The sequence below is a fragment of the Oncorhynchus mykiss genome, chromosome 29, assembly GCF_057628025.1.
Source record: "Oncorhynchus mykiss isolate SJ-2025 chromosome 29, ASM5762802v1, whole genome shotgun sequence".
NCBI classification, from domain to species: domain Eukaryota; kingdom Metazoa; phylum Chordata; class Actinopteri; order Salmoniformes; family Salmonidae; genus Oncorhynchus; species Oncorhynchus mykiss.
The window spans coordinates 6936517-6953252 of NC_143050.1; the positions used below are offsets into that span (position 1 = coordinate 6936517).

At 48.4% G+C, this 16736-nt stretch overlaps 1 protein-coding gene across 3 annotated transcripts in view; it reads left to right on the plus strand.

The window, feature by feature from the left end:
* Nucleotides 1-16736, plus strand: part of LOC110509467 (short transient receptor potential channel 4) — a 192750-nt gene that overhangs the window by 139097 nt on the left and 36917 nt on the right. For all 3 annotated transcript variants that reach the window (XM_090226401.1, XM_090226400.1, XM_090226402.1), the window contains 3 exons: nucleotides 11645-11830; nucleotides 13226-13376; nucleotides 14605-14744. In XM_090226401.1, the coding sequence (XP_090082527.1) occupies nucleotides 11645-11830; nucleotides 13226-13376; nucleotides 14605-14744 (477 nt within the window). The remainder of the gene's footprint in view (nucleotides 1-11644; nucleotides 11831-13225; nucleotides 13377-14604; nucleotides 14745-16736) is intronic.

Below are 16736 nucleotides of genomic sequence, written 5' to 3' on the forward strand. Positions count from 1 at the left end.
TACAACTACAGTGACAAGCATTTATATCCCTTTAATTATACAACTACAGTGACAAGCATTTATATCTCTTTAATTATACAACTACAATGACAAGCATTTATATCCCTTTAATTATACAACTACAGTGACAAGCATTTATATCCCTTTAATTATACAACTACAGTGACAAGCATTTATATCCCTTTAATTATACAACTACAATGACAAGCATTTATATCCCTTTAATTATACAACTACAATGACAAGCATTTATATCCCTTTAATTATACAACTACAATGACAAGCATTTATATCCCTTTAATTATACAACTACAGTGACAAGCATTTATATCCCTTTAATTATACAACTACAGTGACAAGCATTTATATCCCTTTAATTATACAACTACAATGACAAGCATTTATATCCCTTTAATTATACAACTACAATGACAAGCATTTATATCCCTTTAATTATACAACATTATTTATTAGTGTTTCTCTCTCTCTCTCCCCCCTCCCCCTCTGCCCCTCCCCTCTCTCTCTCTCCCTCTCTCTCTCTCTGTCTCTCCCCCCCTCTCTTTCTCTCTCTCTTTACTTCTTCTCTCTCCCTCCCTCTCTTTCTTGCTGTCTTTCTCTCCCCCCTCTCTTTCTCTCTCTCTCTCTCTCTCTCTCTCTTTACTTCTTCTCTCTCCCTCCCTCTCTTTCTTGCTGTCTTTCTCTCCCCCCTCTCTTTCTCTCTCTCTCTCTCTCTCTCTCTCTTTACTTCTTCTCTCTCCCTCCCTCTCTTTCTTGCTGTCTTTCTCTCCCCCCTCTCTTTCTCTCTCTCTCTCTCTTTACTTCTTCTCTCTCCCTCCCTCTCTTTCTTGCTGTCTTTCTCTCCCACTCTCTCTAAATTCAGTTTCAGGGAAACATATGTTTACATTGCCAAAGCAAGTGAAATAGACAATATAAAATGAACACTCACAAAAATTACAAAATAATAAAGACATTTCAAATGTTGTAAATATGTGCAAATACTTAAACTACAAAATGGAAAATAAATGAACATACTTCTGGGTTGTATTTACAATAGTGTGTGTTCTTCACTGGTTGCCATTTTCTTGTGGCAACAGCTCACACATCTTGCTGCTGTGATGGCACACTGTGGAATTTCACCCAGTAGATATGAGAGTTAATCCAAATTGGATTTGTTTTAGAATTCTTTGTGGATCTGTGTAATCTGAGAGAATTCTGTGTCTCTAATATGGTCATGTCTTTGCCAGATTAGGAAGTGCATCTCAGTTTCCACCTCATTTTGTGGGCAGTGTGCACATAGCCTGTCTTCTCTTGAGATCCATGTCTGCCTACGGTGGCTTTTCTCAATAGCAAGGCTATGCTCACTGAGTGTACTCTCGCTCCCTTTCTCTCCTCTCTCTATCTGAACAGTTAAAATTAGACTCACAAATTTTTTTGCATGAAGACATTTCAAATGTAATATTATGGCTATGTTGTAACAATGTGCTAACAGTTTAAGAAAAATATATACATTTGAAGTCAGAAGATTACATACACCTTAGCCAAATACATTTAAACTCAGTTTAAAAAAATTACTGACATTTCATCCTAGTAAAAATAATAGGTCAGTTAGGATCACCACTTTATTTTAATAAGAATGTGAAATGAAAGAATAATTGTAGACAGAAGTGAAGATTTCAGCTTTTATTTATTCATCACATTCCCAGGGGGTCAGAAGTTTACATACACTCAATTAGTATTTGGTAGCATTGCCTTTAAATTGTTTAACTTGGGTCAAACATTTCGGGTAGCCTTACCACAATATGTTGGGTGAATTTTGGCTCCATTCCTCCTGACAGAGCTGGTGTAACTGAGTCAGGTTTGTAGGCCTCCTTGCTCGCACACGCTTTTTCAGTTCTGCCTACTAATTTTGTATAGAATTGAGGTCAGGGCTTTGTGATGGCCACTCCAATACCTTGACTTTGTTGTCCTTAAGCCATTTTGCCACAACTGTGGAAGTATGATTGGGGCCATTGTCCATTTGGAAGACCCATTTGCGACCAAGCTTTAACTTCCTGACTGATGTTACTTAAATATATCCACATAATTTTCCTCACTCATGAAGCCATCTATTTTGTGAAGTGCACCAGTCCCTCCTGCAGTAAAGCACCCTCACAACATGATGCTGCCAACCCCGTGCTTCACGGTTGGGATGGTGTTATTCGGCTTGCAAGCCTCCCCCTTTTCCCTCCAAACATAATGATGGTCTTTATGGCCAAACAGTTTTATTTTTGTTTCATCAGACCAGAGGACATTTCGCCAAAAAGCACGATCTTTGTCCCCATGTGCAGTTGCAAACTGTAGTCTGGCTGTTTTATGGTGGTTTTGGAGCAGTGGCTTCTTCCTTGCTGAGCGGCCTTTCAGGATATGTTGATATAGGACTCAGTCCTTTGCTGTTGTTCTGGGATTGATTTGTACTTTTCGCACCAAAGTATGTTCATCTCTAGGAGACAGAACGCGTCTCCTTTCTGAGCGGTATGACGGCTGCGTGGTCCCATGGTGTTTATACTTGCATACTATTGCTTGTACAGATGAACGTGTTACCTTCAGGTGTTTGGAAATTGCTCCCAAGCAAGAACCAGACTTGTGGAGGTCTACAATTTTTTTCCTGAGGTCTTGGCTGATTTATTTTGATTTTCCCATGATGCAAAGCAATGAGGCACTGAGTTTGAAGGTAGGCCTAGAAATACATCCACAGGTACACCTCCAATTGATTCAAATGATGTCAATTAGCCTATCAGAAGCTTCTAAAGCTATGACATTATTTTCTGGAATTTTCCATGCTGTTTAAAGGCACAGTCAACTTAGTGTATGTTAACGTCTGACCCACTGCAACCTAAGTGATTGGTAACTTTCCCACTTCAGCTGTATATGGGTGTTTGTGCATCACTGGTTCTTGTGGCAACAGGTCACACATCTTGCAAATCTCTCTCTCTATAACAGAGACACTGTGGCTGGAACTCTATCTGTGTGTGTGTGTGGGTGGTGGTGTGCCTGTAAGAGATTTGTGAGGATTCACTTTGTAGTTGCTCCTGCAGACTTCTGCCTTTGTTCAATATTTGAAGAACTGTACATCTCAAATGGCACCCTATTCCCTAAATAGTGCCCTATTTTTGTTAACAAAACCCTATTGGTCCTGATCAAAAGTAGTGCACTATAAAGGGTGTTTGGTACCATGCCACAGAGAGAACATCCCATCAATATTAATTTAACATGGCTCAACATTGCCCCCTGTAGGATGGGAAAAGCAGGTTCACACTCTGACTAATACTCCTTAAGTCAGTTAAGAATAAATTCTTAATTACATTGACGGCCTACCGGGGAACGGTGGGTTAACTGCCTTTTTCAGGGGCAGCACAACAGATTTTTACCTTGTCAGCTCGCGGATTTAGTCTAGCAACCTTTCAGTTACTGGCCCAATGCTCGAAACACTAGACTACCTGCCGCCTCTATGCTCGAACCACTAGACTACCTGCCGCCTCTATGCTCGAACCACTAGGCTACCTGCCACCTCTATGCTCGAACCACTAGACTACCTGCCGCCTCTATGCTCAAACCACTAGACTACCTGCCGCCTCTACACGCTAACCACTAGGCTACCTGCCACCTCTATGCTCTAACCACTAGGCTACCTGCCGCCTCTACACGCTAACCACTAGGCTACCTGCCGCCTCTATGCTCGAACCACTAGGCTACCTGCCGCCTCAATGCTCGAACCACTAGGCTACCTGCCAACTCTATGCTCGAACCACTAGACTACCTGCCGCCTCTATGCTCAAACCACTAGACTACCTGCCGCCTCTACACGCTAACCACTAGGCTACCTGCCACCTCTATGCTCTAACCACTAGGCTACCTGCCGCCTCTACACGCTAACCACTAGGCTACCTGCCGCCTCTATGCTCGAACCACTAGACTACCTGCCGCCTCTATGCTTGAACCACTAGGCTACCTGCCGCCTCTACACGCTAACCACTAGGCTACCTGCCGCCTCTACACGCTAACCAATAGGCTACCTGCCGCCTCTATGCTTGAACCACTAGGCTACCTGCCGCCTCTACACGCTAACCACTAGGCTACCTGCCGCCTCTATGCTCGAACCACTAGGCTACCTGCCGCCTCTACACACTAACCACTAGGCTACCTGCCGCCTCTACACGCTAACCACTAGGCTACCTGCCACCTCTATGCTCGAACCACTAGGCTACCTGCCGCCTCAATGCTCGAACCACTAGGCTACCTGCCACCTCTATGCTCTAACCACTAGGCTACCTGCCGCCTCTACACGCTAACCACTAGGCTACCTGCCGCCTCTATGCTCGAACCACTAGGCTACCTGCCGCCTCAATGCTCGAACCACTAGGCTACCTGCCAACTCTATGCTCGAACCACTAGACTACCTGCCGCCTCTATGCTCAAACCACTAGACTACCTGCCGCCTCTACACGCTAACCACTAGGCTACCTGCCACCTCTATGCTCTAACCACTAGGCTACCTGCCGCCTCTACACGCTAACCACTAGGCTACCTGCCGCCTCTATGCTCGAACCACTAGACTACCTGCCGCCTCTATGCTTGAACCACTAGGCTACCTGCCGCCTCTACACGCTAACCACTAGGCTACCTGCCGCCTCTACACGCTAACCAATAGGCTACCTGCCGCCTCTATGCTTGAACCACTAGGCTACCTGCCGCCTCTACACGCTAACCACTAGGCTACCTGCCGCCTCTATGCTCGAACCACTAGGCTACCTGCCGCCTCTACACACTAACCACTAGGCTACCTGCCGCCTCTACACGCTAACCACTAGGCTACCTGCCGCCTCTATGCTCGAACCACTAGACTACCTGCCGCCTCTATGCTCAAACCACTAGGCTACCTGCCGCCTCTACACGCTAACCACTAGGCTACTTGCCGCCTCTATGCTCGAACCACTAGGCTATCTGCCGCCTCTACACTCTAACCACTTGGTTACCTGCCGCCTCTACGCTCTAACCACTAGGTTACCTGCCGCCTCTACACGCTAACCACTAGGCTACCTGCCGTCTCTATTCTCAAACCACTAGGCTACCTGCCCCCCCTACACTCTAACCACTAGGTTACCTGCCACCCCTACACTCTAACCACTAGGCTACCTGCCACCTCTACACTCTAACCACTAGGCTACCTGCCGCCTCTACGCTCTAACCACTAGGCTACCTGCCGCCTCTACGCTCTAACCACTAGGCTACCTGCCGCCTCTACGCTCTAACCACTAGGCTACCTGCCTCCCCTACACTCTAACCACTAGGCTACCTGCCGCCTCTACACTCTAACCACTAGGTTACCTGCCGCGTCTACGCTCTAACCACTAGGCTACCTGCCGCCTCTACACTCTAACCACTAGGCTACCTGCCGCGTCTACACTCTAACCACTAGGCTACCTGACACCCTACTTGTAGTGTAAACTCTGATGAAAGTCAATTATAAATTTGTGATAAACTCAATGGAAATGTATTTTGTTGAGAAACGACAGAAAATGTAAGAGATTCAGTCTGTCTGCTCAGCAGTTTGGGAGTTCTTTTAAACGTCCTTCCGACGAAAGTTGAATTGGGATTGTGTGTTTTCTCTGAATGCACTTTGAAACATTAATGTAGTTGGTCAATGCGCTCTGAAATAAGCTATTACCCAGTGCCATCATATCTTTGATATCCCTCCCTCCCTCTCTGCCTCGTCTCTCCTACTTCCCCTCACTCTCCATCCTTTCCTTCCTTGTCCCTTATCCTCCCTCTCTCTTCCATCTCCCTCCCCCTCTCTCTCCTCCCTCCTCCCTCTCCCTCCCCCTCTCTCTCTTCTCCATCTCTCTCCTCCTTCTTCCCTCTCCCTCGCCTTCTACTCCCCCTCTCTCTCTCCTCCATCTCCCTCCTCTCTCTCCCTCCCCTTCTACTCCCTCTCTCTCCTCCTTCTTCCCTCTCCCTCCCCTTCTACTCCCCCTCTCTCTCTCCTCCATCTCCCTCCTCTCTCTCCCTCCCCTTCTACTCCCTCTCTCTCTTCCTTCTTCCCTCTCCCTCCCCTTCTACTCCCCCTCTCTCTCTCTTCCATCTCCCTCCCCCTCTCTCTCCTCCCTCCTCCCTCTCCCTCCCCCTCTCTCTCTTCTCCATCTCTCTCCTCCTTCTTCCCTCTCCCTCGCCTTCTACTCCCCCTCTCTCTCTCCTCCATCTCCCTCCTCTCTCTCCCTCCCCTTCTACTCCCTCTCTCTCCTCCTTCTTCCCTCTCCCTCGCCTTCTACTCCCCCCCTCTCTCTCCTCCATCTCCCTCCTCTCTCTCCCTCCCCTTGTACTCCCTCTCTCTCCTCCTTCTTCCCTCTCCCTCCCCTTCTACTCCCCCTCTCCCTCCCCTCCATCTCCCTCCTCCCTCTCCCTCCCCCTCTCTCTCTCCTCCATCTCCCTCATACCCCTCTCCCTCCCCTTCTACTCCCCCTCTCTCCTCCCTCTCCCTCCCCCTCCATCTCTCTCCTCCCTATTCCTCCCCCTCTCTCTCTCCTCCATCTCCCTCCTCCCTCCTCCCTCTCCCTCCACTTCTACTCCCCCTCTCTCCTCCCTCTCCCTCCCCATCCATCTCTCTCCTCCCTCTCCCACCCCCTCTCTCTCTCCTCCATCTCCCTCCTCCCTCCTCCCTCTCCCTCCCCTTCGACTCCCCCTCTCTCCTCCCCCTCCATCTCTCTCCTCCCTCTCCCTCCCCCCCTCTCTCTCCTCCATCTCCCTCCTCCCTCTCCCTCCCCTTCTACTCCCCCTCTCTCCTCCCTCTCCCTCCCCCTCCATCTCTCTCCTCGCTCCCTCCCCCTCTCTCTCTCCTCTCTCTCTCCTCCCCCTCTCTCTCCCTCCCCCTCTCTCTCTCCTCCCTCCTCCCTCTCCCTCCCCTTCTACTCCCCCTCTCTCCTCCCCCTCCCTCTCTCCTCCCTCCCTCCTCCCTCCTCCCTCCTCTTCTACTCCCCCCCCTCTCTCCCACTTCTAGGATTAGAGGGTGTTGATATGACCAGGGTTACGTCCCAAATGGCATCCTATTCCCTATGTAGTGCACTTCAGTGCCCATAGGGCCTATATATATATGTGGAATAGGGTTCCATTTGGTACACAGGCCAACCTTTCCCCGGTCTTGACTTCGATTAGGCCTCTCCTCTCCTCTGGGTTCCCATGGTAACTGTGTTGCTGGGTTCAGTTCCGTGGTATGTGACTCTGGGGCCAACACGATAGAAGATAATGATGGTGGTGATGATGATGAGGGTGATGATAATGAGGTTGAGGATGATAATGTAGTTGCTGATGGTGATTACGATGATGGTGATAATGAGGGTGATAAGGATGATGAGGATGAAGGTGATGATGATAATGAAGATGGTGATAATGAGGGTGATTACGATGATGGTGATAATGAGGGTGATGAGGATGATGATAACGAAGGTGATGATGATGATGATGATGATGATGATGATGATGATGATAATGAGGGTGGTGATAATGAGGGTGGTGTTGATTATGGTGATAATGAGGGTGATGCGTATGATGATAACGAAGGTGATGATGATGATGATGATAATGAGGGTGGTGATAATGAGGGTGGTGTTGATGATGGTGATAATGAGGGTGATGAGTATGATGATAACGAAGGTGATGATGATGATGATGATAATGAGGGTGGTGATAATGAGGGTGGTGTTGATGATGGTGATAATGAGGGTGATGAGTATGATGATAACGAAGGTGATGATGATGATGATGATGATAATGATGCTGATGGCGATAATGAGGGTGGTTAATTGTTGAGGAGGATTATAATGATAGTGATAATAATGGTGAGGATGACACAGATGATGATGGTGATGATGATGATGATGATGAAGAGGAAATTCATATCCTCTTGTAAACCATGGTATATTTTATATCTGCTCAGTTGAGGCATCATGAAGAGCTTCTATAACTTACATCACTAAAGAAGATCTGATCTGTAGTGATTTCTGTCTCCACATCAGATGCCCAGAGTACCTAACAGAGCTCACTGAACAAGACAAAACACGTTCTGCTTCCCATATGATATTCTATAACCCAATACACACACACACACACACACACACACACACACACACACACACACACACACACACACACACACACACACACACACACATACACACACACACACACACACACACACACACACACACACACACAACGTTCCATAACCTAATACAACCATAATATATGACTGTGGTGATTTGGAGCCTTCGAGAAAAGAGGAAACCACAGGGTTAAAATGGAGAATTAGATTGTAGTGTACACACCGTAATGGTGTTCTGAGGATGGAAGACTAAATGTTCTCTGAGATGAATGTGTAGGATTTATTTTGAGTTTGTGCATATGTGTATGTGTCAGAGAGGAGAGAGAGAGAGGGAGAGAGAGGGAGAGAAAGAGAGAGACAGAGAGAGAGAGACACAGAAAGAGAGAGAGACAGAGAGAGAGAGAGAGACAGAGAGAGAGAGAGAGAGAGAGACACAGAAAGAGAGAGAGACAGAGAGAGAGAGAGAGAGAGACAGAGAGAGAGAGACACAGAAAGAGAGAGAGACAGAGAGAGAGAGAGAGAGAGACAGAGAGAGAGAGAGAGAGAGACACAGAAAGAGAGAGAGACAGAGAGAGAGAGAGAGAGAGACAGAGAGAGAGAGACACAGAAAGAGAGAGAGACAGAGAGAGAGAGAGAGAGAGACAGAGAGAGAGAGAGAGAGAGAGACACAGAAAGAGAGAGAGACAGAGAGAGAGAGAGAGAGAGACAGAGAGAGAGAGAGAGAGAGACAGAGAGAGAGAAAGAGAGAGAGAGAGAGCAAAAAGAGAGAGAGCAAAGAGAGAGTGCGGAGAGAGAGAGTGTGAAGAGAGAAGCGATAGAAGAGAGAGGAGGTCGCAAAGAGGTTTTTCAAAGACAGATGCACTAGGGGAAGAGAAATAGAGGAGGACGAGGTCAGAAAAGGAGAGGAGCGGGGAGTATGCACATTAAGGAGAGGTTGTCAGAGTACAGAGAAATAGATGGAACAGACAGACAGAGAAATAGATGGAACAGACAGACAGGTACAGAGATGGAACAGGCAGACAGGTACAGAGATGGAACAGACAGACAGATACAGAGATGGAACAGACAGACAGATACAGAGATGAAACAGACAGATACAGAAATGGAACAAACAGACAGGTACAGAGATGGAACAGACAGACACAGAGATGTAACAGACAGACAGATATAGAGATGTAACAGACAGATACAGAGATGTAACAGACAGACAGATACAGAGATGGAACAGACAGGTACAGAGATGTAACAGAGAGATACAGAGATGGAACAGACAGACAGGTACAGAGATTGAAGAGACAGATACAGAGATGGAACAGACAGGCAGATACAGAGATTGATGTCTTGTTAATCTATCTGCACTGTCCGATTTTCGCCATTACAGCGAAAGCATGCCATGCGATTGTTTGAGGACGGCGCCCCACATCAAAATATACTTTTTTAAAAAATCTTCCTCTGATTTGTCATCTAAAGGGTCCCAGCTATAACATGTAGTGTCATTTTGTTAGATAGCATCCTTCTTTATATCCCAAAAAGGTCAGTTTAGTTGGCGCCATCGACTCGTTCAACCTGCAAAGGAAGGAATCCGAAAATCTACCCCTCAACTTTGTTTCAACAAGTCAAAATACATTTCTATTTACTCCTCAGATACCCTAAAATACCCTAAACTATAATATTACTATAATATTCCTGTTTCCACTTGACACCCTGCACCTAACTGTACATGTGATGCTACCGCTTACTGAGACGTACACATTCTACTGTATCCCCGTATGATCTCCTCTCCATCAAGTTCATGTATTTACAGCGTTAGTTGTTGGTTGAGCTAGCTAGAGAATTGTTTGCCATATTAGCGTATAGACGTGTGACTCCTCAAAACACAACATGGTATCAAGAACGAGATAACGCTGAAACGAGCCACCTGCGATTCACCAGATCTGCTTATTATTTTAATTGTTGCTCGCTGTCTGACCATCCAGAATCGTAATGACACGTCCTTCTATCCCTTTGAAGCACACGCATCGTTTCCGTGACGTTGTCAGCTAACCCCTCTGTGGTCATAGGCTTTTGTGTAAGCGTTTACTTTAAGTAACAGAACCATAGGCCACTTAAACTGGTACAACCCTTCCACTCACGGGTGGCCAAAATGAACTAACTGAAAGCTTCTGAGCCACGCCTCCAATATAATTTCCCAGTGTGCCTTGCCTTTCGAGTGAATTCCAGAGTTACCACCCATGACTGTATTTGTTAGTGACAGAGACATGGTTGTTGAATTCGTTTGTTTTCAGTCCTGCGGCCTTCACTAAGTCAGTTAGTAAGTGACAGTTATCAGTAAAATTGATCTCTTTATGGTAACATGTAACATATTCAATCTTATTTTGAGGCGTAGTTTTACTCTAATACAGTGACTTGAAACACTTTGTTTTACAGGCCACATCAGGCCTGCTAGTCACAGTTATGCTGGTTTGCAAAAAGTGATGTGTAATTCCTCGTGGAAACCTGCCAAGAGTTAGAATATCCAACAGTTGGTATTTACATTCACCTGCCACCTGCATTCAGAATGACAGAGTTCATTTAATACTTAGAGTTCGTTTAACACCTGCATCAAGACTAGAAATGTTACCCTGAACAATCAATACTAGGTTACACTGGCCATTTTGCTGTCGATATTAATGGCACCTTGTCCTAAGGTAGGTCCAAAATGGCACAAGGCATAGGGCCTCCGGTCCTAGTAGGGCCTCCGGTCCTAGTGCACTATATAGGGAATAGGGTGCCATAGGGCTCCGGTCAAAACTAGTGCACTATATAGGGAATAGGGTGCCATAGGGCTCCTGTCAAAACTAGTGCACTATATAGGGAACAGGGTGACTTTTCAGACTCTGACCTTCCCTCACTTCATCATATCCTCACTATCCCAGCTTCTGTCTCAAGAGGCGCCAGTCTTGTCAGTTAATTCATAATGTGGTAGAGTTGAGTTGACCTGAGTGTACCTGTTGCCATGGTTTCTCCATCTGTTAGACAGATATAGCATGAGCTTTAGCTTGACAGGTGCTTCAGTTGAGAGTTCCACTTGTCGAACCTCCAGAACTCTGGTGGGAGTTCTGTCAGATGGAAATGAAACCAGACGGAACACACAGCAGAACTTCTCTGTCATGGGTATAGAGTCAAACAATACCTTACTGTAAACTGACTGACTGTAGTTCTGTATATCTAATGTTGATGTAAACCCGTTCTCTCTCTCTCTCTCTCTCTCTCTCTCTCTCTCTCTCTCTCTCTCTCTCTCTCTCTCTCTCTCTCTTCCTTTCTACCTCTCTTCTTCTCTCCTCCCCCCACTCTCCCTCCCTTTCTCTCCCTTCCCCCTACTCCCACCTCCCCCTCTCCCCCCTCTATCCCTCCCTCCCCTCCCCTCTCCCCCACCTTCCCTCTCTCTCTCTCCCTCCCTCTCTCCCTCCCTCTCTCTCTCTCTCTCTCTCTCTCTCTCCTTCCGCTCTCCCCCTCCTCCCCCTCTCCCTCCAGTTTGTAGCACAGCCCAATTGTCAGCAGCTGCTGGCGTCTCGCTGGTACGATGAGTTCCCAGGCTGGAGACGTCGTCACTGGGGAGGGAAGTTCCTCACCTGTGTCTTCCTCAGCCTCCTCTTCCCTGTCTTCTCCCTCTGCTACCTCATAGCCCCGAAGAGCCGCTATGGACTTTTCATCAGGCAAGTAGACTACCGGTTAGTGACCTGAAGGTTGCTGGTTAGATAGGCAGACCGGGAAGCGAAGTGCTGCCAGTTTGAATCCTGAGGTCTGACTTGAGGATAAATCTGTCAGGAAACGGAAGTTTAATTACTATTGGACACTAAAGTAATAATGATTATTCTCCTCATCCTCCTCCACTCCTCCTCACCCTTTTCCTCTCTCCTCCTCCTCCTCCTTTTCCCCTCTCCTCCTCCTCCTCTTCCCATCTCCTCCTCTTCCCCTCTCCTCCTTGTCTTCCTCTCTCCTCCTCCTCTTCCTCTCTCCTCCTCCTCCCCTCTCTTCTTCTTCCACTCTCCTCCTTCTCTTCCTCTCTCCTCCTCCTCTTCCTCTCTCCTCCTCCTCCCCTCTCTTCTTCTTCCACTCTCCTCCTCCTCTTCCTCTCTCCTCCTCCTCTTCCTCTCTCCTCATCCTCTTCTTCTCTCCTCCTCCTCCCCTCTCTTCTTCTTCCACTCTCCTCCTCCTCTTCCTCTCTCCTCCTTCTCTTCCTCTCTCCTCCTCCTCTTCCTCTCTCCTCCTCCTCCCCTCTCTTCTTCTTCCACTCTCCTCCTCCTCTTCCTCTCTCCTCCTTCTCTTCCTCTCTCCTCCTCCTCTTCCTCTCTCCTCCTCCTCCCCTCTCTTCTTCTTCCACTCTCCTCCTTCTCTTCCTCTCTCCTCCTCCTCTTCCTCTCTCCTCCTCCTCCCCTCTCTTCTTCTTCCACTCTCCTCCTCCTCTTCCTCTCTCCTCCTCCTCTTCCTCTCTCCTCATCCTCTTCTTCTCTCCTCCTCCTCCCCTCTCTTCTTCTTCCACTCTCCTCCTCCTCTTCCTCTCTCCTCCTTCTCTTCCTCTCTCCTCCTCCTCTTCCTCTCTCCTCCTCCTCCCCTCTCTTCTTCTTCCACTCTCCTCCTCCTCTTCCTCTCTCCTCCTCCTCCCCTCTCTTCTTCTTCCACTCTCCTCCTCCTCTTCCTCTCTCCTCCTCCTCTTCCTCTCTCCTCCTCCTCCCCTCTCTTCTTCTTCCACTCTCCTCCTCCTCTTCCTCTCTCCTCCTCCTCTTCCTCTCTCCTCCTCCTCCCCTCTCTTCTTCTTCCACTCTCCTCCTCCTCTTCCTCTCTCCTCCTTCTCTTCGTCTCTCCTCCTCCTCTTCCTCTCTCCTCCTCCTCCCCTCTCTTCTTCTTCCACTCTCCTCCTTCTCTTCCTCTCTCCTCCTTCTCTTCCTCTCTCCTCCTTCTCTTCCTCTCTCCTCCTCCTCTTCCTCTCTCCTCCTCCTCCCCTCTCCTCCTCCTCCCCTCTCCTCCTCTTCCCTTCTCTTCCTCTTCCCCTCTCATCCCCCTCGCCCCTCTCCTCCTCTTCCCCTCTCGTCTTCCTCCTTCCACATCAGGAAGCCCTTCATCAAGTTTATCTGCCACACAGCCTCCTACCTCACCTTTCTGTTCCTGCTCCTGCTGGCATCACAGCATATAGTGACTACAGAACCGGACAGACAGGGGCCAGCACCTACTACTGTCGAATGGATGATACTGCCCTGGGTACTGGGTGAGTGGAGGGGGTGGAAGGAATGGGTGATATTGCCCAGTGTACTGGGTGAGGGGAGGGGTTGGAAGGAATGGGTGATATTGCCCAGTGTACTGGGTAAGGGGAGGGGTTGGAAGGAATGGGTGATATTGCCCAGTGTACTGGGTGAGGGGAGGGGTTGGAAGGAATGGGTGATATTGCCCAGTGTACTGATGAGTTGAGGGGGTGGAAGGATTGGGTGATATTGCCCAGTGTACTGATGAGTGGAGGGGGTGGAAGGATTGGGTGATATTGCCCAGTGTACTGGGTGAGTGGAGGGATTGGGTGATATTGCCCAGTGTACTGATGAGTGGAGGTGGTGGAAGGAATGGGTGATATTTCCCAGTGTACTGATGAGTGGAGGGGTTGGAAGGATTGGGTGATATTGCCCAGTGTACTGGGTGAGTGGAGGGATTGGGTGATATTGCCCAGTGTACTGATGAGTGGAGGGGGTGGAAGGAATGGGTGATATTGCCCAGTGTACTGGGTGAGTGGAAGGAATGGGTGATATTGCCCAGTGTACTGGGTGAGTGGAAGGATTGGGTGATATTGCCCAGTGTACTGGGTGAGTGGAAGGATTGGGTGATATTGCCAGTGTACTGGGTGAGTCGTCCAGTATGAACTCTTAGTGTTCTATATGCTTGCACTTTCTATCTTTCACTTTCTAGCTTAGTCTTTACCTCTCTCCCCCTCATCTCCCCCTTTTATCTCTCTCCGTACCTCTTTCTTTCTTTCTCTCTCCCTTTACATATCTCTCTTTCTCTTTCTCTTTCTCTCTCTCTCTCTCTCTCTCTCTCTCTCTCTCTCTCTATCTCACACTACTTTCTCTCTCTCTTTCGCTCCCCCTCTCTTATTAACCCCCCCTCTCTCTCTCTCTCTCTCTCTCTCTCTCTCCCTCCCTCTCTCTCTACATATCTGTCGCTCTCTTTCTCTCTCTCTATCTCACACTACTTTCTCTCTCTCTTTCGCTCCCCCTCTCTTATTAACCCCCTCTCTCTCTCTCTCGCTCTCTCTCACTCTCTCTCTCTCTCGCTCTCTCTCACACTCTCTCTCTCTCTCGACATATCTCTCGCTCTCTTTCTCTCTCTCTATCTCACACTACTTTCTCTCTCTCTTTCGCTCCCCCTCTCTTATTAACCCCCCCCCCTCTCTCTCTCTCTCTCTCTCCCTCCCTCTCCCCCTCTCCATCGCTCTCTGTTTCTGGCTGTAGGTTTTATCTGGACAGAGATCAAGCAGATGTGGGATGGAGGGTTGCAGGACTATATACATGACTGGTGGAACCTCATGGACTTCGTAATGAACTCTCTGTACCTGGCTACCATATCACTGAAGATAGTGGCCTATACCAGGGTAAACACACACACACACACACACACACACACACACACACACACACACACACACACACAGACCATTTAACTAGTGGAATATGTAGCACCTGTTTCATCAAATGCTGTTTCCATTTCCTTTCACAGTAAATCATTTCACACTTCTTCAGACTTAACTACCAATCCCAGGGTTTATTCAGTCTTATGAAAAGCCTTTTTACAAGGTTTGACTTCAGAGAGGAAGAGCAGTATCACATTTAATTGATTTCATGAAAGACCTATTTTCTTTCCTAAGCCATTTGAACTCCAATTCAAGCTGAGAGAGAGAGAGAGAGAGAGAGAGAGAGAGAGAAATGTAGAGAGAGAGAGAGAGAGAGATATGTAGAGAGAGAGAGAGAGAGAGAGAGAGTGTCATGTACTGTCATGTTGTGTCTTGTCTCTGTCCTTTCCCTTCACCCTGTCTCCCTCTGCTGGTCGTTGTTAGGTTACCTTTTCTCCCCCTCTTTCCCCCAGCTGTGCCTTGTCTCCTCCTAACCACCTCGTCACCCCTTTTCCCACCTGTTCCCTTTTTCCCTCTGATTAGGTCCCTATATCTCTCTCTGTTTCTGCTCCTGTCCTTGTCGGATTCTTGTTTGTTGTGTTTCATGCCTGAACCAGACTGTCGTCATGTTTGCTGTAACCTTGTCTTGTCCTGTCGGAATCTGCCGGTCCGTCTGAGCCTACCTATGTTTGGTAATTAAAGAAGCTCTGTTTAAGTTAATTCGCTTTTGGGTCCTCATTCACTTACCGTAACAGAAGAATCCGACCAAGAATGGACCCAGCGACTTCGGATCCTCTCCACTCAGCCGTCGAGATCCAGGGAGCGATGCTAGGCAGACACAAGCAGGAATTGTCTGCTGCTCGGCATGCCGTTGAGACCCTGGCCACCCAAGTCTCCAACCTCACAGAACAGGTTCACCATCTCCGCCTCGATCCACCGGCCACTTCCAGGGCTTTCGAATCTCCGGAGCCCAGGATCAATAACCCGCCGTGTTACTCTGGGGAGCCCACTGAATGCCGCTCGTTCCTCACCCAGTGTGATATTGTGTTTTCTCTCCAGCCCTACACTTTCTCCAGGAGCACTGCTCGTGTCGCCTACGTCATATCTCTCCTTATTGGACGGGCTCGTGAGTGGGGCACGGCAATCTGGGAGGCAAGGGCTGAGTGTACTAACCAGTATCAGGACTTTAAGGAGGAGATGATACAGGTTTTTGATCGATCTGTTTTTGGGGAGGAGGCTTCCAGGGCCCTGTCTTCCCTATGTCAAGGTAATCGATCCATAACAGACTACTCTATTGAGTTTCGCACTCTTGCTGCCTCCAGTGGCTGGAACGAGCCGGCTTTGCTCGCTCGTTTTCTGGAGGGTCTCCGCGCAGAGGTAAAGGATGAGATTCTCTCCCGGGAGGTTCCTTCCAGCGTGGATTCCTTGATTGAACTCGCTATTCGCATTGAGCGACGGGTTGATCTTCGTCACCGAGCTCGTGGAAAGGAGCTCGCGTTCTCCGTTGCCCCCCTCTCCGCATCACTACCATCTTCCTCTGCCGGCTCGGGTGCTGAGCCCATGCAGCTGGGAGGTATCCGCATCTCGACTAAGGAGAGGGAACGGAGAATCACCAACCGCCTCTGTCTCTATTGCGGTTCCGCTGGTCATTTTGTCACTTCATGTCCAGTAAAAGGCCAGAGCTCATCAGTAAGCGGAGGGCTACTGGTGAGCGCTACTACTCCTGTCTCTCCTTCAAGATCCTGCACTACCTTGTCGGTCCATCTACGCTGGACCGGTTCGTCAGCTTCCTGCAGTGCCTTAATAGACTCTGGGGCGGAGGGCTGTTTTATGGACGAGACCTGGGCTCGGGAACATGACATTCCTCTCAGACAGTTAAAGGAGCCCACGGCCTTGTTCGCCCTGGATGGTAGTCCTCTCCCCAGGATTCAGCGTGAGACGCTACCTTTAACCATCACTGTTTCTGGTAATCAT